The sequence below is a fragment of the Cherax quadricarinatus genome, chromosome 38 (assembly GCF_038502225.1).
Source record: "Cherax quadricarinatus isolate ZL_2023a chromosome 38, ASM3850222v1, whole genome shotgun sequence".
NCBI classification, from domain to species: Eukaryota; Metazoa; Arthropoda; class Malacostraca; order Decapoda; family Parastacidae; genus Cherax; species Cherax quadricarinatus.
Window position 1 is genome coordinate 6147435 of NC_091329.1, and position 21981 is coordinate 6169415.

The 21981-nt window shown below is 38.5% G+C and overlaps 1 protein-coding gene across 1 annotated transcript in view; it reads right to left on the reverse strand.

Annotated features, from left to right (window-relative positions):
• Positions 1 to 21462, reverse strand: part of Sec10 (Exocyst complex component Sec10) — a 36583-nt gene extending 15121 nt beyond the window's left edge. Inside the window, exons 1-10 of the mRNA XM_053782319.2 lie at positions 21311 to 21462; positions 13722 to 13852; positions 12516 to 12633; positions 11066 to 11263; positions 9297 to 9361; positions 6811 to 6994; positions 4854 to 4994; positions 4441 to 4628; positions 2616 to 2711; positions 1382 to 1544 (exon numbers count right to left, since the gene is read on the reverse strand). Of these exons, the coding sequence (XP_053638294.1) occupies positions 1382 to 1544; positions 2616 to 2711; positions 4441 to 4628; positions 4854 to 4994; positions 6811 to 6994; positions 9297 to 9361; positions 11066 to 11263; positions 12516 to 12633; positions 13722 to 13852; positions 21311 to 21343 (1317 nt within the window). The 5' untranslated portion in view covers positions 21344 to 21462. The remainder of the gene's footprint in view (positions 1 to 1381; positions 1545 to 2615; positions 2712 to 4440; positions 4629 to 4853; positions 4995 to 6810; positions 6995 to 9296; positions 9362 to 11065; positions 11264 to 12515; positions 12634 to 13721; positions 13853 to 21310) is intronic.
• Positions 21463 to 21981: the final 519 nt, after the last annotated feature.

Consider the following 21981-nt stretch of genomic DNA (forward strand, 5'->3'; position numbering starts at 1 on the left):
AGGAGGAATGCACTAGAATCCTGAGATGATCTTTCTAGTAGTATATCATGAACTCAGTTAAATAAAAGAAAATCTACATTACACTCAAAGGCAGAAAAAATAACCCTACAAAAATTAATGTGATACAGCATACAATGATTTTGAATACACAGTACAGCAATTTGAATTTAAAATTTGGTTGCCAAACTGCAAAAAAATATAATAATATACACTAGTTTGGTGTATACCATATTTCGTGGCCTATAAGACGCGGCTTATTAGACTTGTTTTAGTTTCAATGGCTCGGCATCAGGTGTAACTGGGAGAGTTACAGCCCACCCCAAACTTATAACTCCCATCACTAACCTTCAGTTTATAGGATGCAGGGTGGTTTTTGGAGACATTTTATGGAAAAAACATGTGTCTAATAAGCCACTAAATACAGTCCTTTCAATATGATTAGTTGCAAAACTACAACATCTAGAGCTACTAAGAAATATATTATCATAAATTAAAATTTTCTGATGGGCTGCACTGGTTTTACATTAAAATTTGTCAAATCCCAGGATGAGATTTTTCTGTATCAGACCTTGAGAGGATATGATTTAAATGCTTAAAGATAAACAGCTTTTAAGATCAGTAGGTGGCATCTGTGATGAGTCCTCGTTACTCAAATTTTTTTTTTTTTTTTTTACACACTTATTTCAAGATCAGCATGTCTTATCTCAAGATGATACAAAGTTTCCAGCTTCAGGACTTGATCATTTTTAATAGCCCTTATATTTTTAATGTTATGAAAGGTGAGTAACTTACGAAATTTATAATCAAGAGAGAGAATGCACCTGTAAACAGTGCTTAAATCAAATCCGCTCACAGGCTGGGTAAGACAATATGGGAGTGGAAACAAGTAGTTTTCATGATTAGCTGTGCTTGTAGGGTGTGAGCATGTAGCATATATGGAGGAATTCAAGGAAACTGGTTAGCCAGATGAGTTCTGGAGGTGGTAAGTACAGTGCCTTCACTGGAAAGGAGGGGTGAGGATGTTGCAGTTTGGAGGTTCATCTGAACTGTGATGTCAGTGCACTTCTGAATGAATTATAGTGAATTCATTTCCTGCTTTTTTTGGGGGGGGGGGGGGATCACCCTACTTCTATGGGAAATGACCAACAATAAAAAAAAATTATTCCATATATTTCGTGTCTGAGAGATCAGCCCTGTCATGTCTCATTTGAAAATTTGTTAGTTTTTAACTTGACAGTCCACCCTTGCATTTTTCTCAGATGATTTTCACTGCAACATTGAAGTTTTTACATTTTATATTTTTTAAGGTTTGGAGCATGCAATTCTGTATAACATGTGAAAATTGGCAAAAAAAAAACAAGTTTTACTGGATCCTACTTACCATTTGACACCTCTTAAAGGCTTGCTTGGTCTCCTGAAGTAAAGAAATAGCAACCTCCTCAGACAAAAATGTCTCCCCACCATAATTTTCAACAGCAGGTCCAATGTTGATGTTAGCTTTGGTACCGATCACATCCTGGATATTTCGTCGAATATCATTAATACTAAAAAGAAAAAGGCAGTTAAAACATTATAAAGCTTGTGTTGTTCGTACAGTATTTAGATCATTACAATGACCTTGCAATAAATCAGTGTAGCCTGGGGATACCAGACATACAGTATTCTTTTTTAACAAACTAGCCATATTCCACTGAGGCAGGGTGGCCTAAAAAGAAAAACAAAAGTTTCTCTTTTTAAATTTAGTAATGTGTACAGGAGAAGGGGTTACTAGCCCCTTGCTCCCTGCATTTTAGTCGCCTCTTACGACATGCATGACTTATGGAGGAAGAATTCTGTTCCACTTCCTCAACATACAGTATATACTACTAAAAAAATCAAACTTGAAATAACTGAAACTGCCCCTAAATTTGAATTTTCTGATGCATCCAATAAACTGGAATCTTGAAAGAGGCCAAAAAAACTTTTAAATTGGAAGACACAGACTTATTTGTTTTAGTTCTCTAAACTCAGAGTGTTCTTTGTGTTGAACATAAATGTTGGCCAGAGGGCTATGAATCTACACAGTACAATATTACTTTCTGAAGGCCGGGTAAGATATCCCTCCCCCCCCCCCCAAAAAAATGGTGAATTGGGAGCTGCGGTGCCCACTAACAACATGAGCTTTCATTTTACTAAGATACACATCTGATAAAAGTTTCAGGCCAATATAAAGAGAATTCTCAACTTATTGCAGGGAAATGAGAGGCAGCCTAATATATACAGAACATCCTACAAAAGAACACCTAATTAGCAAACAGGTCTGTCATCAGTAGCACAGCCAGGATTTCATCTTGGGGGGGGATATGGGGTAGGCTGCTTAATTCAGTATCTCAATCTGGTGAGAGCTTAAAAATCACAACATGCCAAAACAATCAAGGAAATCACCTTTAAAAAATATTATTTTCAGTATATATGTGAAATATCTTCAACTATTGTGCTTTGTGGTCACTGATCAATATAGTACAGTGAAAATTAGCCAGTAATTGAAAAAACTAAAAAATATTTGGGCCTCCATCCTCCTGTGGCTGTGCCACTGTCTGCCATTGCATGTGTGTATAAACTGTATTTTAACTTACCCTCCAGACTGTATATTTTTTTTCTGATGTCCTTTGCCTTCATAGTAGCGATTTAAAATTAAATTGAATTTCTCTCTTAAGTATCTTGTCTCCACACTGGAAAAAAAAATATATATATATATATATTTTGCAATGTATCAGTATCTGATGCTCTCTTATTTTCCCCTTCAAACCTCCAATCAAAGAGTTGACAACAAGTCTCCTGGCAGCTCTACTTACATAATCATCTATACATCTCCTTACCCCTTATGCCACCATTGGAACTAATCTCATTTTTGTTCTCATTCTACAACATGTTTTCCTTCCAAAGGTCAGGGACAAGGAACACTGTCATATTATCCTTCCATCACATTTTTTTTTTTTCAACAAGTCGGCCGTCCCCCACCGAGGCAGGGCGACCCAAAAAAGAAAGAAAATCCCCAAAAAGAAAATACTTTCATCATCATTCAACACTTCCACCACACTCTCACATTATCACTATTTTTGCAGAGGTGCTCAGAATACAACAGTTTAGAAGCATACACATATAAAGATACACAACATATCCCTCCAAACTGCCAATATCCCAAACCCCTCCTTTAAAGTGCAGGTATTATACTTCCCATTTCCAGGACTCAAGTCCGACTATATGAAAATAACCGGTTTCCCTGAATCCCTTCACTAAATATTACCCTGCTCACACTCCAACAGATCGTCAGGTCCCAAGTACCATTTGTCTCCATTCACTCCTATCTAACACGCTCACGCACGCTTGCTGGAAGTCCAAGCCCCTTGCCCACAAAACCTCCTTTACCCCCTCTCTCCAACCCTTTCGAGGAAGACCCCTACCCCTCCTTCCTTACCCTATAGATTTATATGCTTACCATGTCATTCTACTTTGATCCATTCTCTCTAAATGACCAAACCACCTCAACAACCCCTCTTCTGCCCTCTGACTAATACTTTTATTAACTCCACACCTTTTCCTAATTTCCACACTCCGAATTTTCTGCATAATATTTACACCACACATTGCCCTTAAACAGGACATCTCCACTGCCTCCAACCGTCTCCTCGCTGCTGCATTTACCGCCCAAGCTTCACACCCATATAAGTGTTGGTACTACTATACTTTCATACATTCCCTTCTTTGCCTCCATAGATAACGTTTTTTGACTCCACATATACCTCAACGCACCACTCACCTTTTTTCCCTCATCAATTCTATGATTAACCTCATCCTTCATAAATCCATCCGCCGACACGTCAACTCCCAAGTATCTGAAAACATTCACTTCTTCCATACTCCTCCTCCCCAATTTGATATCCAATTTTTCTTTATCCAAATCATTTGATACCCTCATTACCTTACTCTTTTCTATGTTCACTTTCAACTTTCTACCTTTACACACATTCCCAAACTCATCCACTAACCTTTGCAATTTTTCTTTAGAATCTCCCATAAGCACAGTATCATCAGCAAAAAGTAACTGTGTCAATTCCCATTTTGAATTTGATTCCCCAAAATTTAATCCCACCCCTCTCCCGAACACCCTAGCATTTACTTCCTTTACAACCCCATCTATAAATATATTAAACAACCATCACATCACCAATATTTCTATTTTTCATAATCCTTTCCATATAACTAATCATTTTTTTCCCCCTACACTCTCTCATTTCTCCCACTGCAAACTTAAAATAAATTACCTACCAATTGTTGTCCTTAATTTTGCTTTGATTAAATTTATAATTTTCCCCACTATCACTTTCAAAAAAAACTATTCATTTATTTCTGGGATATTTTTAATTTACAGATATCATTTTACGAAATACCACAGCCCACCTGATATATGAATGAAGGTGACGCTGAAAGATAGACTTTGTAAGCTTGGCCAGAAATTGTGAATCATTGCCCAAGTTGAAGCGCTGCAGATCCGTGCATAGCTTAAGGGTCTGGCAATATAACTCATGCAAATTCTTCAGGTACATTTCTGGTACACTCTTATTGTCAAGCCTCACCTGGATATATTCCTAGAGGATACATTGCAATTATTAGAATGCCTTGTACTGTATTAATAAAATATTCTAAAAGTTAAAGACCTGAAGACATGAGACAGCAAAACACAGGAACATGTGTGTCACATCCAAATTAAGTACAAGTACTCTATCACTTACACTGGCATGCATATCAAAAGTATACATATAGTACACATTAGAAATAAAAAATAAATTTCAGAACCCAAAGTGCAAGCTTACTTGTAACTGTCCTTGGAATATATTAAGAACAAACTTCCCCATGACTTGCTCTGGATTTGTGAACACTTCTCGTATGAGGACCTCCGATCGATGACAGAGAGGAACCACCTCTATGTAGAGGTCTCGAGACCGTAATGCACCCTGTGTAAGTAAGCTCAAGTTAGTAAGATCGTTTTGAAATCTGTTACATAAAAATTAATTATATTCAAGTCTCTTACACAATTATTTTTTCATATATGAGATACAATTTCTTTTGTATAGGAAAATCTAAAAGATGGAGCATTAGCTGAATATAAAATGCTCCATTAAATATACATGTATGTACATTTCTCAAACTTACTTTCTTTCGACACACCGGCCGGATCCCACCGAGGCGGGTTGGCCCAAAAGGAAAAACGAAAGTTTCTCCTTTTACATTTAGTAATACATACAGGAGAAGAGGTTACTAGCGCCTTGCTCCTGGCATTTTAGTCGCCTCTTACAACACGCATGGCTTACGGAGGAAGAATTCTGTTCCACTTCCCCATGGAGGTAAGAGGAAATAAATAAGAACAAGAACTAGAAAGAAAATAGAAGAAAACCCAGAGGGGTGTGTATATATATGTTTGTACATGTATGTGTTGTGTGACCCAAGTGTAAGTAGAAGTAGCAAGATGTACCTGAAATCTTGCATGTGTATGAGACAGAATAAAAAGACACCAGCAATCCTACCATCATGTAAAACAATTACAGGCTTTTGTTTTACACTCACTTGGCAGGATGGTAGTACCTCCCTGGGCAGTTGCTGTCTACCAACCTACTACCTAGGATTTCTCAAACTATACACAGCAAATTATAAATTGGCCATATATTTGTAACATATGCTGAAAGTTCTTTTTCTTTCTATTAACAAACCGGCCATATCCCACCGAGGCAGGGTGGCCCAAAAAGAAAAACAAAAGTTTCTCTTTTTAAATTTAGTAATTTATACAGGAGAAGGGGTTACTAGTCCCTTGCTCCCGGCATTTTAGTCACCTCTTACGACATGCATAGCTTACGGAGCAAGAATTCTGTTCCACTTCCCCATGGAGGTAAGAGGAAATAAACAGGAAGAAGAACTAGAAAGAAAATAGAAGAAAACCCAGAGGGGTGTGTGTATATATGCTTGTACATGTATGTGTAGTGTGACGTAAGTGTAAGAAGAAGTAGCAAGACGTACCTGTAATCTTGCATATTTATGGGACAGACAAAAGACACCAGCAATCCTACCATCATGTAAAACAATTACAGGCTTTTGTTTCACACTCACTTGGCAGGACGGTAGTACTTCCCTGGGCGATTGCTGTCTACCAACCTACTACCTAGGATTTCTCAAACTATACACAGCAAATTATAAATTGGCCATATAGTTGTAATATATGCTGAAAGTTACATTAACAATTAAACTTTATTTCTATGAAGTGGGGTACAGTATATTATACAATTGCAGTGACAGACTTACATAACTACTTTATAGAAAGCCCCTTATTATGCAAAGCATTTCAGGCATCCTTAAAACTAAATTGTGATTACAAGTACATGAGAATAAGAATATGTAGTTACACAAATAACCCACACATAGGAGAGAGGAGCTTACAACGTTTTGGTTCGACTTGGTCCATTTATGAAGTCTCGCTTTGTAAATGGTCCAAGTTGAACCGAAACGTTGTCATAAGTTCCTCTCCTGTGTGAGTTATTTGTGCATTGTTCCATTCACAGTATTGTGCTTTTTTTGTTCTTTAATACATACGTTTTTTCAAATACTGGAGGTATTTAGTAATTCAACAAATAAATTATAATTTGTGATGCATTAAGGATAACTTTCATTTCGGTGGGATACAGCTGGTTCATTGAAAAAAAAAAATTAAGGATAGAGCTAGGTACAATTTAATTGAATCACTCAAGATACAAAATAAGTGTGACCATGAAGAAAACTTACATGCTGTGCTTCTTCTATGAAGGCATCAATGCACTGTGAATAACCTTTGAAGTGCGACAAAGTGGAAGCTATTTCTTTCATTCGGTCCTTATCTCCTGCCCGGTGAGCCTTAATGAACTCCATGATGAGGGAACGTTCAATCTCATCATACTTCTCAGCAATCTTATGTTTGGCATTTTCAAACCTGAAAACATTTCTAGAACTACAGTGAAATTCAGCAAAAGAATGAGAAGTAAATAATATTCGACAGACTTCTGACACAGGTCTTGATCTTTTGGTATCTGTGTAATTTTCATTATGAGATAATTGTATGTAATAACACTTTAACTAATTTTTTTTTTTCAACAAGTCGGCCGTCTCCCACCGAGGCAGGGTGACCCAAAAAAGAAAGAAAATCCCCAAAAAGAAAATACTTTCATCATCATTCAACACTTTCACCTCACTCACACATAATCACTGTTTTTGCAGAGGTGCTCAGAATACAACAGTTTAGAAGCATATACGTATATACACAACATATCCTTCCAAACTGCCAATATCTAATATAGAAACATATTTAATAAAAACCATTTGTAATATATTTTCTGACAAACAAGAGTCATAAAAAATGGTCACAAAGTGGCTGGAACAAAACTTAAAATTTACTTAAATGAACTTCACAAATGATAGGAAGACTAACAAATGCTAACTGCTTGATCAAAAGAAAAAATAGCACACAATGAACTGATAAATAATTTTTGTATAGAAATAACTAGTTATAAGAATTAAAAAATATTTGACAATATTTGAAGATGCAAAAATACAGTACAAAGCAGTAAAAGTGATTGGAAATACAAATTCACTACAGCAAGAAATCGAGTCTGTGACTTGAATGAAGGACTATAGAATTTACTATTTTACAGTGCTTTACATGTCATGGAATGAAAAATGAGATGAAGCAAAAATACACCATAGACATCATAATTGTCCTACAGAGGGAGGACTGTAAGAGTAAAAGTAGACCAAAGATCCTGGAGTTTACCTGGAGAGAGTTCCGGGGGTCAACGCCCCCGCGGCCCGGTCTGAGACCAGGCCTCCTGGTGGATCAGAGCCTGATCAACCAGGCTGTTGCTGCTGGCTGCACGCAAACCAACATACGAGCCACAGCCCGGCTGATCCGGAACTGACTTTAGGTGCTTGTCCAGTGCCAGCTTGAAGACTGCCAGGGGTCTGTTGGTAATCCCCCTTATGTGTGCTGGGAGGCAGTTGAACAGTCTCGGGCCCCTGACACTTATTGTATGGTCTCTTAACGTGCTAGTGACACCCCTGCTTTTCATTGGGGGGATGGTGCATCGTCTGCCAAGTCTTTTGCTTTCGTAATGAGTGATTTTCGTGTGCAAGTTCGGTACTAGTCCCTCTAGGATTTTCCAGGTGTATATAATCATGTATCTCTCCCTCCTGCGTTCCAGGGAATACAGGTTTAGGAACCTCAAGCGCTCCCAGTAATTGAGGTGTTTTATCTCCGTTATGCGTGCCGTGAAAGTTCTCTGTACATTTTCTAGGTCGGCAATTTCACCTGCCTTGAAAGGTGCTGTTAGTGTGCAGCAATATTCCAGCCTAGATAGAACAAGTGACCTGAAGAGTGTCATCATGGGCTTGGCCTCCCTAGTTTTGAAGGTTCTCATTATCCATCCTGTCATTTTTCTAGCAGATGCGATTGATACAATGTTATGGTCCTTGAAGGTGAGATCCTCCGACATGATCACTCCCACAAATTCACAAATTCATAAACTACACTGGTAAACTGTTTACAATGTATGTTAGATACATAATGTTTACCTAAAAATAAAATACTATATGGATAAACAAGAAAGTTTAAAGACATTCTGTAAAATGGCTCCCAGAGCTGAACAATGGGTTACATATACTGTACATCAAAAATGCCTTCTTTGATGATAACCACAAACAAGACCATAAAAGTATAAGCTCAAAGATAAAGATAATTTCACAGTGCTCTTCACAGGAAGAATAAGATACCATAAATGCAAACACAAAAAATGAGGCATATTATTAAACACAAAAAAAAAAAAAAAAAAAATGAGGCATATTATTAAACCAAAAAGATTTTCCTTACAAATAGTGAGTCAGAACAGTGAAATGGGATCCAAAGAACAGCAGTAAATGCTACATCCATTAAAAATTCATCAAAGTATGAAGATTAATCACTGACGACAGGACACCACTAGCATAGTTCTGTTCCTGTAGCCTATTACATACACACATGCACACAGTACATGCCTGTCCTTCCTCCTATGGAAACAATGGATCACTACTTAAATTTTTATTTGTTTCATTTTTATCATGTTTGTAGCAATGACAGACTAATAAAATGACCCTAAAATAACATTTTCTTATTTTTTAATTGTACCAAATAGGAGAAGCACCGATGAGGAAAATGGTATTATATGTAACCCTTGAAACAAAAAAAAAATTTAAGAAAGACCTACTTGCCAGATGGTAACTCCTGTGCTATTAGATGTAATTTTTGAATAACATCGGCTGCCTCATAAATCTGGAAATAAATAACTTTGTAAATGGTCCAAATCGGACTGAAACGTCGTCGCAAGCTCCTCTCCTCTATGTGCGGGTTATTTGTGTATGGAAATAAATGACATAATACTGTCTGACAATGGAATTTATCAAATAACATTAACCAGTAAGTCATCAGTACTGTACAGTGCTAACAATAGACACACAGTACTGCTTGTCATTAAAGTGTGTTGTGTGGAAGGCACCCAATGTAATTTAATGTCCAAAGTAATACCCTACCCTGGCATGTGTCACTGAGACAAAAGATTATCCTACCCTGGCAACTAGAAGTGGGATGTCTCAGGATTCCCTATGTTGATTGGCTTCATCCTGTGCTTGTGTGATGGACAGTTTTGTGTCTGTGGTGACCCCTGTACTGTGTGATCTTGAGGGCCATGTTTGTTTGGCATTTATGGCTACTGATGAATTAATATGGGCAAAAGTAAATCACTGACACAAGAGATAATTGCAGAGATCAAGGATTACATAAGACAGGACATTAAATTAAGGAAGTAGTGGAATCTGGCTGTCTGGTTACATCAGTTCCCTGAGGACAGTGTTCATGACATGCCCATACCAAAAGCAAGTTCAGGGAAGCTTAGAAAAACATCCCCACTAATGTTAACTGTAATAAATATACTGTAATAAATGATCTGGTATCATTTGCCAAACTCAATAAGTGAAGTGCATTTTTTTTTTTTTGCAAAACAGTGCCTGCCATGCTGTAAAAATCTGTTGTTCAATGGCTTAATGACTGTGAGGTAACTTTCTTTGATGATTGGTCAGGAAACTCCCCAGCTTCAACCTCACTGAAAACTTCTGGACTGAGATAGAGAAATCTACTAGGGAAGGATATCAGCCAACTCCCATGGCTTTAGGATGTGGCTAAAGCTCCCGCTTCACACACGGAGGGCCCGGGTTCGATTCCCGGCGGGTGGAAAACATTTCGACACGTTTCCTTACACCTGTTGTCCTGTTCACCTAGCAGCAAATAGGTACCTGGGTGTTAGTCGACTGGTGTGGGTCGCATCCTGGGGGACAAGATTGAGGACCCCAATGGAAATAAGTTAGACAGTCCTCGATGACGCACTGACTTTCTTGGGTTATCCTGGGTGGCTAACCCTCAGGGGTTAAAAATCCGAACGAAATCTTATCTTATCTCATCTGTGAGTCATGGGAAAATTTACCCTTGAATAGTTGAAAAATATGTTAATCACTTCCTAGAGAGTTGAAGGATGTCCTGAAGTGCAGGGATGACCTATTTGTGGTCATGACCCCTCATGGAAGGTTCCTTGATGTTGGTGAGGGAGCCCCTCACCACCAATTGGAACTGTGCTCCAGTTCCCCGAATTAAGCCTGAATGCCTTCCACATCCCCCCCCCGGGCGCTGTATAATCCTACGGGTTTAGCGCTTCCCCTTTGATTATAATAATAATAATTGTGGTCATGATTTTAGAGAGAAGTCCAACATATTTTAATGACAGGCACTATATCTACATACAGCACACTAAAATTAAATTCTCTGTTTTACTAACCAACATATACACTATGCAATATAGTCTCCTATGTACATTCAGTACTGATTTTATCACCCAATAACAAATAAGAGAATCAAAGCACAAAAGTTGTAACAACACCCAGGCTCTGTTGCTAGACTTTTTAAAACATAACACATCAGTTGTCTTACCTTTGTCTTGTCAGTGAAAACTTCCGAGACAAGGGGACCTGGCAGGAGAAATTCTCTGAAATGATTCATGAGACGCTGTGCCTCGACAGCACGAGATCTTGGAGTATTGACACTCTCCAACTGGTCACCCAGATGAACAACCTTTGTTGCCACACTATTTATGTGACTGTCTAGATCCTGGAAGCTCTGGAAGGCTTCCTGAAATATACAACTCTTAAATAATTTTCAGGTTTCAGTGTTAAACCTCATTTTCCTTACAAACAGAATTTTACTAACAATTATCATGGCGCAATATATAACGAGTTTGCAATATATGACATATGTATATGTCTGTACTCACCTAATTGTGGTTACAGGGGTCGAGACTCAGCTCCTGGTCCCGCCTCTTCACTGATCGCTACTAGGTCCTCTCTCTCTCTGCTTCCTGAGCTTTGTCATACCTCGTCTTAAAGTTATGTATGGTTCCTGCCTCCACTACATCACTTGCTAGGCTATTCCACTTCCTGATGACTCTGTGACTAAAGAAGTACGTACTTCCTAACACCTCTGTGACTCGTCTGAGTCTTCAGCTTCCAATTGTGATCCCTTGTTACTGTGTCCCCTCTCAGGAACATCCTGTCTCTGTTCACCTTGTCTATTCCATGCATTATTTTGTATGATGTTATCATGTCTCCCCGACCTTCCAGTGTCGTCAGTCCGATTTCCCTCAACCTTTCTTCATAGGACATTTCCCTTAGCTCTGGAACTAGCCTCGTTGCAAACCTTTGTACTTTCTCTAATTTCTTGACATGCTTGACCAGGTGTGGGTTCCAAACTGGTGCTGCATACTCCAGTATGGGTCTGACGTACACAGTATACAAAGGATGACCCTTACCCCGCCTTCCTTTCCCTACAAATTTATACGCTCTCCATGTCATTCTACTTTGATCCATTCTCTCTAAATGACCAAACCACCTCAACAACCCCTCTTCAGCCCTCTGACTAATACTTTTATTAACTCCACACCTTTTCCTAATTTCCACACTCCGAATTTTCTGCATAATATTTACACCACACATTACCCTTAGACAGGACATCTCCATTGCCTCCAACCGTCTCCTCGCTGCAGCATTTAGAACCCAAGCTTCACACCCATATAAGAGTGTTGGTACTACTATACTTTCATACATTCTCTTCTTTGCCTCCATAGATAACATTTTTTGCCTCCACATATACCTCAATGCACCACTCACCTTTTTTCCTTCATCAATTCTATGATTAACCTCATCCTTCATAAATCCATCTGCTGACACGTCAACTCCCAAATATCATTCACTTCTTCCATACTCCTCCCCAATTTGATATCCAATTTTTCTTTATCTAAATCATTTGATACCCTCATCACCTTACTCTTTTCTATGTTCACTTTCAACTTTCTACCTTTACATACACAGATACATAATAAGCTTACCCTATTGTTGTCCAAGAGTTGTGCTACATTATGCCAATGACGCACTTCCTCTTCTTTTACTGCTGCCTCGACACGCTCACACTTTTTAGCTGTTCTCTCATCTAGCAACTGTAGGTCCCTGTGATATAAAGGAAGTGGTCTAACAGTTGAACCCTTTTCCTGGTACAGTAAGCCAACGATTGTCAAAAAATTGAAGCCAATCACATACGGCATTCTCAAGTTACAAACAAAAGTTTGGAGGAAGAAGAAAGAAAAAAGAGGAGAATAGAAAAAAAAGTTCTAGCAACCACTTGAAGGTACCCCTTCAGGGATGCATCATCATTATCATCATCAATCATCATTATTATTCATCATTACCAATTGTCATCATAATAATAACAACAAAGTATGTAGGAGAGAATGAAACTAATTTCCATTAAAAGTAAACCTTACATAGGGATATGTGATGTCACCATGGTTGATTAATATATTTATAGATGTGACTGTAAAAGAAGTGAATGCTAGGGTGTCAGAGAGAGACGTGGAAGTAAAGAGGCAATGAATGTGATATGAAGTGGGATTTGTTACAGTTGCCTTTTGCTGATGACTTGATACTTTTGTGATAGTCTGAAGAGAAGTTGCAAAGATTGGTGTAGGAGCTTGAGAGGGTTTGTAAAAGAAGGAATTTAAAAAACATAGCAGAATGGGGTGACTAATATACTGTAGAAATTCAAGGCAGAAGGACAGGCAGGGGTTATCCCAGGAAAGGCTGCAAGGGTAATAGAGTTTTTTATTGGTGGCTGAGAGGAAGGGGGGTTGAGCATCCAGCAGGCATGTCTATGCAAAATTGTGGCAAGTGATTTTTAATGGTTTGACATGCTGCTGAAGTGTGAGCAAGGTAACATTTATGAATGGACTGAAAGAAATTGATTATCCAGACTGTGAATCTTGGAGGTGGGAACTATAGCAGCTGCGGTTCAGAATCATGCAAACTGTGATGTCTATGCACTTCTGCCAAGACAGTTATTGAATGAATGATAGTAAATGCAATTTCTGCTTTATACAGTATCACCTTACTGTGGTGGGAAATGGATGATGTGGTAAAATAATTAGTACATACTGTATTTATACAAAAATTTTATATACATACTATATTTATGTATATATAAAGTCTAGTGTAAGACTGCTTTACAGCCTTCGTTTCACCTTTCAGTAGGTTATACTAACTTGATGGCTTGTGTGAAGGCTTCATGAAGTAAGTCTGGATTAAAGCCAGTATCTGTACTGCCAGGAGGTGATACACTGGCATTGACCCGCCAAGCTAACCGCTCAACGAACTCCTCCCCATCAAAGGGATCCTGTCAAGAAATGAAAACAATAATCTCAGCAGGATGATGCTCATATGGCCAGAATTATGGGGCTAATTAAAATAAAGTACAGGTTGACCATCACTAATCCGGAACCATTAGGACCTGTAGGGTGCCGGATTACAGAGTGGTTAAGTTAGAATACACTTAACCCAATGGCGTTATTTTGTGATATTTTATGATTTTGCCCACTTTACGCCCTAATTTTGGCCCATTCCATTGTTCCAGTCTACCAACTACCAACATAACATTTTCTCTGTTCATTAGTCATGTCTCCAGGCCCTTCTTATATTGCACTTGCTTTCCATATTGAATTTTTATTCACACAAAAAATAGAAGATTGACTGTTATGCAGACTACTGCATTATAAATAATGTCAATGATGTCAATCCATTCATGACTACATATTAAACCAGCCACTTGGACACATATTGGACAGTGATGTCATTTTACTCTTGAACATCGGCAAAAATTGAACATTTTTGCTACTTTGAGCTCAATTTCAAGGTACTTTCCTTCGTGAAACCAGTCAAAATAATATCTAATTCTGTAATATATCTTCCATTCTATCAAATGAGACCAAAAATATGAGAACACAACCATAAAAACCATACAAAAATGTACCACAAATTTGCTGTTTTACACCTAAACACAGTTGCATTTTTTCTCATTATGTACTGCATGCTGCAGGACTTTTTTTATATAGTGCACACTTACCACACAAGACCTATTCTCTCACATATAGGCCCAATTTACCAGTCACAGCTTATCTAAGTGAGCTGAGTTTATGGCGACCAACAGTGGCTTCAAAGCCTCCTTATCTTTTATGGACAATATACAGAGTATGTTCTTTACACAATGAGAAGTACAGTATTTATTTTATTCGTTGGAACTATGGCTAGGGCTAAAAGTGAGCAGGTTATAACAATAAATGGAAAAAAAGCAAATTGGAATGACTTATGCAGCAAGTAACGCCACCAAACAGTAGGGGGAGGTTGGTGGGGTGACCCTGGAAATTTGAAATTATGCTAGCCGAAATTAGTACCAGATTACTGATGGAACCAGATTACTGACTACTAGGTTAGTGATGGCCAACCTGTATTACTTTTGCTTGCTTTTAATACTTGCTAAAACACCTTCAGCATCTCTTAAAAAATAAAGCTACTGCTATGTACATCAATGATTATTATTACTATTTATAATCACAGTACATTCATGAGGAAGCACTAAACCTGCAAGGGTAATACAGTGCCTGAGGAATGGGAAGGGTGGATGGTAATCAGGTTTGATCTGAGGAATACCTCTGATACACCTTTGACCAGTTTTGAAAGTTTTCCTTCTGCAGCCAGGCCCTGGGCCAGGTTTGTCTGGTGCTCACCTGGTCAACTAGGCATGGTATCTATGACTTTCTAGATCAAGAGCCCTTCATCAGCATCAAGGTACTCCCATACCTTGAAGGGATAAAAGGCAATAAATGATATACTGTAACTAACATCGCATTTTACCATCAAAAATTCAATGTATGTCAAAGGCCCTAAAATCTGGAACACCCTACCTGAGAACTCTAGAACTGCAGACACATTCATCACCTTCAAAACTACCATTAGAAAACATCTTATCTCCCTGATACAGCCCGTCAACTAACTACACGAATACCACCTGGTGGTTCACACTCACTCACCCATTTGACCATAAACAGAAATATTAATCTCAATCTTAAAATAATGAATCCTGTGATACTCCAATACTGAAACTATGTACTGTGCCAAAACAAAAGCATTCACATTGCTAAACTCACAAACTAGTATTTAGTCACTTAGCCATAATACCAACTTACCTCATAATTTGTAATATTTTAAAATTAAGATTTAAACTAAGTCTGCCCGAAATGCCTAACCATGCTAGGTGTTCTAGTGGTACACTCCGTAATCATTATTTTACTACATGTAAACCACACAATAACCAAATTCTGTAAGCTCAGCATTGTAATCCTTATAGAGAATAAACTTTGAATTTGAATTTGAATCAACGGTTGCACTCTAGTGAATGTGCAAAATTGAAGCATTCTCATTTTTAATTTAGTGTCTTTGGTTTTACCCAACAATTACCAAATTAACAGAGGTATCAATCCTGCCTAGAAAAAGATTTTAATTTTGGGATCAGAAATATAACTTTTGCCCTCTGTCTATCATAAAACCCTTTTCAGGCCTTGCCACACACAGCTTGTTAAATGTGCTGAGGTCCTATTCAGCTCCACAGAGTATGTACAGTGGAACCTTGGTATTCAAACTTAATTCGTTCCAGAAGGCTGTTTGAGTGCCGTTCTGTTCGAGTACCGAACAAATTTTTCCCAACCGATTTACTTCTTGCTGGCTGTTATCACTAATCTTCTTAGGCCCCCATGGTGACTTATTTATACAAATAATATTAAAAAAAAAACACCAAAAAATGTGACTAAACATGAAATAGTTCACAGCAAAGTTCTGGCAAGTTGTGTTTGTTTGGTCAAGTACCAAGCAAACAGTTGACTACCGAGCATTTTTTTTACCGAACAGAGCACTTGAATACCAAACTGTTTGAGTAGGGAGCTGTTCGAGCATTGAAACTCCACTGTATATGATAAGCCTTTAACAGGTAACAGCATGTAAAAATGACTTAGCACAATAAACAATTATTTATTACCCATCTCAACACTTGGGGCCAGGAGCTATGACCAGACCCCTGCAACCACAATTAGGTGAGTACTTATGTGTCCAGTAATAAACAGCAATGCAGTATTGTACTAAAAACTGTTTACTAAAGAATGACAGGTCTGCAAACTATTTCCCTCAGTTTAGCAAGATATGTTTGAAAAATATGGATTATTATACGGGTGCAAACTGTTCATTGACTTGTACACAAAGGGCAACAGGCCAGGAAAGCATGGATGAGAGAAATAAAAAAGTGGAGGCAGATTTTGGGCAAACTGCAAAAAACTAAAAGATTCCAGTCTGAAGGAAGAATAACTTTCATGACCATAAAGGTCATACACTGCAGGGTAATGGAAGGAAATCAAATTTAATCCACAGAAAGAGAGAATAGGTAAATAGTTTTGAAATTTGAAGATTGCCTAAATTGTGTAGATCAATCAGCACACTTGGATATGAACAATAAATGGAACACAGAAGAAAAATAAAGATATGTATTATTAACAAACAATAAAAAACTACAAGTAAGTAGTGTACAGTGGACCCCCGGTATTCGATGGCATCGGTATTCGATGCATTATATCGCAAAAAATTTTCCTCGGTATTCGATAAGATTCGTACGAGACCTGTCCACATGTGGCTTGAACTGCCCCTTGTGTGCGAGTGTTTACAAGCCAGCCAGTGTGCGCGCATCTAAGGATACATTCGGTACATTCCATATTATCCATATTATCACTGTGTTTGGTGTTCGTTTCTGCAAAATAAGTCACCATGGGCCCCAAGAAAGCTTCTAGTGCCAACCCTGTGGTAAAAAGGGTGAGAATTAGCATGGAAATTAAGAAAGATTTTGAAGGGTTTATGCCTACTTCAAAAATTAAGGAAATGTGTGCACAGTGGGTTGAAGTGTAAACCTTTATGGATGAAAATCACCCTAACACAGCTATTACAATGACAATGTTGTGGCCCATTTTAGACAAATCGTAAAGGAACGGGAGGTACAGAGCTCTATGGACAGATTTGTTGTGCGACAGAGGTCCAGTGACTCTCAAGCTGGTCCTAGTGGCATTAAAAGAAGAAGGGAAGTAACCCTGGAAAAGGATTTGCTACCTCAAGTCCTAATGGAAGGGGATTCCCCTTCTAAACACTAACACCTCTCCCCTTCTTCCATCCCATCAATCATCAACAGATCTTCATTAAAGGTAAGTGTCAATTATTTTATTGTTATTGTAATTATTCTATTGCATTAAACTTAATATTTCATGTAGTAAAATTTTTTTTTTCATACTTTTGGGTGTCTTGCACGGATTAATTTGATTTTCATTTTTCTTATGAGGAAAATTGATTCGGTTTTCGATATTATCGGTATTCGATGAGCTCTCAGGAACGGATTAATATCGAATACCGGGGGTCCACTGTAGTAGGTTTGCCGGTATTGTCCCAGCCCGTGTCTTTTCCAGATGGTGACCCGGCAAAAAATTACTAGCATGAATAAAAAACACAACACAAATAAATACTGTATTATCACACCAGAATAAAATAACCAGCATCAATTTTAAAATCTCAATAAATGCTTAATGTGAAAAGGCTCCTAAAATTTCTCCAAGATTCTTAGAGGTACAGGGGAATCCCGAGTTTCATCCACCCTGAGTATCGTACGCTTCGAGTTTAGAACTGTTTTTTCGGCTAAATTTTGTCCCGAGTTTCACACTGTGTCCCATGTTTCATCCCACTTACCAGACCTGTCCACCTGGCCGCGCGCCTCCCCGCGCAGGTGTCATGAGTCAGTTTGGCTGCTTGTTTATCTTTGAGTGAACATTACCCTGCACGCTCATCCAAACATTTCACAATTAATTCATTGTGTTTGGTGCTTGTTTATTGAGTGCAACTGTGAAATAAGTCACCATGGGCCCAAAGAAACTTCCTAGTGGCACCCCTTTGGTAAAGCAAGAAACACCATATAAGTGAAGAAAGAAATACGTAGTACAAAAATACGAGTGGTGTGCCGACCAGCTGCCTGTTGTGGAAGGTACTGTGGCATTGGGAAGGTCCATGGGGTTGGAGGTGAGTGGCGAGGATGTGGAAGAATTGGTGAAGGACTATAGGGAAGAGCTAACCACTGAAGAGCTGCAAGAGCTTCATCTGGAACAGCATCAGACCACAGCTGAGGAACTTGCTTCAGAGGAGGAGGAGGAGGAGGAGGAGGAAGAGGGAGTGGAGGAGGTGCCTTCTTCAGTAACTAAGGACATGTGTGGAATATGGAATAGGTTGCAAAGTTTTGTGGAAAAATACCACCCTGAGCAAGCTGAAACAAGCCATCTCTGCAACAAGTTCAGTGACAGAACCATGTCCCATTTTAGGGAAATGTTAAAGAGGCGCCAGACACAGAGGACTCTGGACAGTTATTTTGTGCGACAGGGGTCCAGTGACTCAAGCTGGTCCTAGTGGCATTAAAAGACAAAGAAAGGAAGTAACCCCAGATAAGGGCTTGTTACTTAAAGTCTTTATGGAAGGGGATTCCGCTTCCAGGTGGCCCGGTGGCCTGGTGGCTAAAGCTCCCGCTTCACACACGGTGGGCCCGGGTTTGATTCCCGGCGGGTGGAAACATTTCAACACGTTTCCTTACACCTGTTGTCCTGTTCACCTAGCAGCAAATAGGTACCTGGGTATTAGTCGACTGGTGTGGGTCGCATCCTGGGGGACAAGATTGAGGACCCCAATGGAAATAAGTTAGACAATCCTCGATGACGCACTGACTTTCTTGGGTTATCCTGGGTGGCTAACCCTCCGGGGTTAAAAATCCAAACGAAATCTTATCTTATCTTATCCCAATAATAAGTGCTCCCTCATTCCTCCCTATCTTCCAGATGCCAGCAACAGTCCTCAAAAACGTAAATAGTAAATGTTATTTTAAATGTTTATTTAAATGTTAATTTATCTATTGTATTATTAATTTAAATATTATATGTATTTATGTGTGTTGTGTGTATGTAAAAGTATATTTATTCTTTAAAAAATGTATTTTTTGTGAATATTTCTGTGGGTCTGGAATGGATTAATTGGATTTACATTATTTCTTATGGGATATATTACTTCGACTTTAAGACATTTCGACTTTAGTCCTAGCTCCTGGAACAGATTAAGGACAAAACTCGGGGTTCCACTGCAATAATAATATAATAATAACATTATTTCTACAAGTACATGTACAATGTATACAGGCCTAGCTGACATACTAGTATGTATACGGAAAACTGCTTGTTATGCTCACAGAGCATTTTGGGCAAATTAGATCAGTTTTGTCCCAGGATGTGACCCACACCAGTCGACTAACACCCAGGTACCCATTTTACTGATGAGGAACATAGACAACAAGTGTAAGGAAACATGCCCAATGTTTCTACCCTCGCCGGGAATCGAACCCGCACATCACTGTGTGAAGCGAGAGCTTTAGCCACCAGGCCACAGGGCACTAAAAGATATTCCTCTGAAAATGGAAATTCCTGTTGGAGGAGGAAAGCCAAATGCTTATGTTGTCGATTTTTTTAATTCATGTTAAGCGCTAAACCCATGTGGGTCACATTCTGCTGAACCTTGTATAACTTGCCTCTCATCTGTAGTGCCCACCAGGGCAGAAAAGGGAGGGTAGCTCCAATTCTTTTGAACAAGTGCCTTTCGTCAGTATAAAGGCACCTCCTTTGAAGGGTATTAATGCTATTAACAATTAAGCCATATTAGTTATTACATTAGTTCACCTTCTGTTTTAAGGTACAGTCCTCACCATACATTTGACCATCTAATGTGGCTCACTTATAAAGACAGATGAGGTACCACTGATCTAGGTTAAGCCATCACACAATGCAATCTTTTTTAAGTTTATAATTTAATAATAATAATAATAATAATAATAATAATAATAATAATAATAATAATTATAATAATAATACGTATCTTTATTTACTACATGTACCCTGTATACAGTCGTAGCTGACATCAATGACATACTACTATATAACAAGCTGCTTGTTATGCAGAGCATTTGAGGCAAATTAAGTCAGTTTTGTCCCAGGATGCGACCCACACCAGTCCACTAACACCCAGGTACCCATTTTACTGATGGATGAACATCAACAACAGGTGTAAATAAACGTGCCCAATGTTTCTACACACAAATACAATTATCATACATAGTTCAATGTATATGTAACTTACATAGGATAACCCAAGAAAATCAAAGTGACTTATTTCCATTGGGAAAATCTAGAAATAATAAAAATAAAAACAATAAATTTATTTCTTTTCTGCAGTATATAGGTAATGTTGTTTACATGTAATAAAATACTGTCAGGCACAAAATAAAGTTACTGGCATGCTGTCTAGACTCATTCTTACAGCCATGTGTAACATCTGGGCATCTTTGAGATATATTACCCATCTGAGGCTTTATAAAGCTACCCAGATGTTGCACATGTGTCTTAGTCATAGCCAGTCGGTGTTATATAGGTCAGGTTAGGTAAGGTTTGTCAGGAAACAGGATAAGTGTTTCCTGACGCTGGTCTTAGTCATGACCCGCAGCTGGAGCTTTTGGTCATCTGACCGAGGCCTTCCACTGGCTTATCCCTCCACCCCCTTTAAAAATTATGGTTATAATTATAACCTACACTGTAACATACTTTTGTAAAGAGGATGTTGCTTGCACTTAATTAAGCCCCGTGAGTCAGACAGCTTCACTTCACTAGTAGTGCTAGATCACTACATTAATTACCTGCTCCAGCTCCTGGATATATTGGTTGAGCATTGTAGAGCAGCAGCCAGGGATCCTCCCCCTCACACTACTGTAGTGGTCACTTAACACACTACACAACACTACTGTAGTGGTCACTTAACACACTTTACAATACTACTGTCTCTCTCACTACAGAAAACCTCACGTCTCTAACTCCTCTGTTTGTTACACTCTTTATTTATTCGTGTAAATTAATTAATCAAAGGTTGCATCAGTCAGCTGGTGATTTCTATCAGACTAGATTGATCTCAGTCAGGTGGGGGAAGCACTAAAACCGTAGGGGTTATGTAGCATCTGGGGTATGGGAGACACTCGAGTTCAATCCAAGGAGGGAGAGTAAGTTTATTTCTTTTGATCAGTTGCAAGTAAGTTTATTTAGCCAGAGGTACACATAAATACAATTATCAAATCAAAGATAACCTAAAAAAAGTTAAAAATGAATTATTTCCAAAGGGTTTTAAAATCTATCGACTATAGTCACTATTTAATTAAACGCTAATCCCCTTAGGGTCATATATTGCTGCAAGGCATTATTGTTATTATAATCAAGGGGGACCGCTAAACCCGTAGGGATTATTTAGCTCCAGTAGCGGCCAGTGAAGAGGCGGGACCAAGAGCTATGACTCGACCCCTGCAACCACAACTAGGTG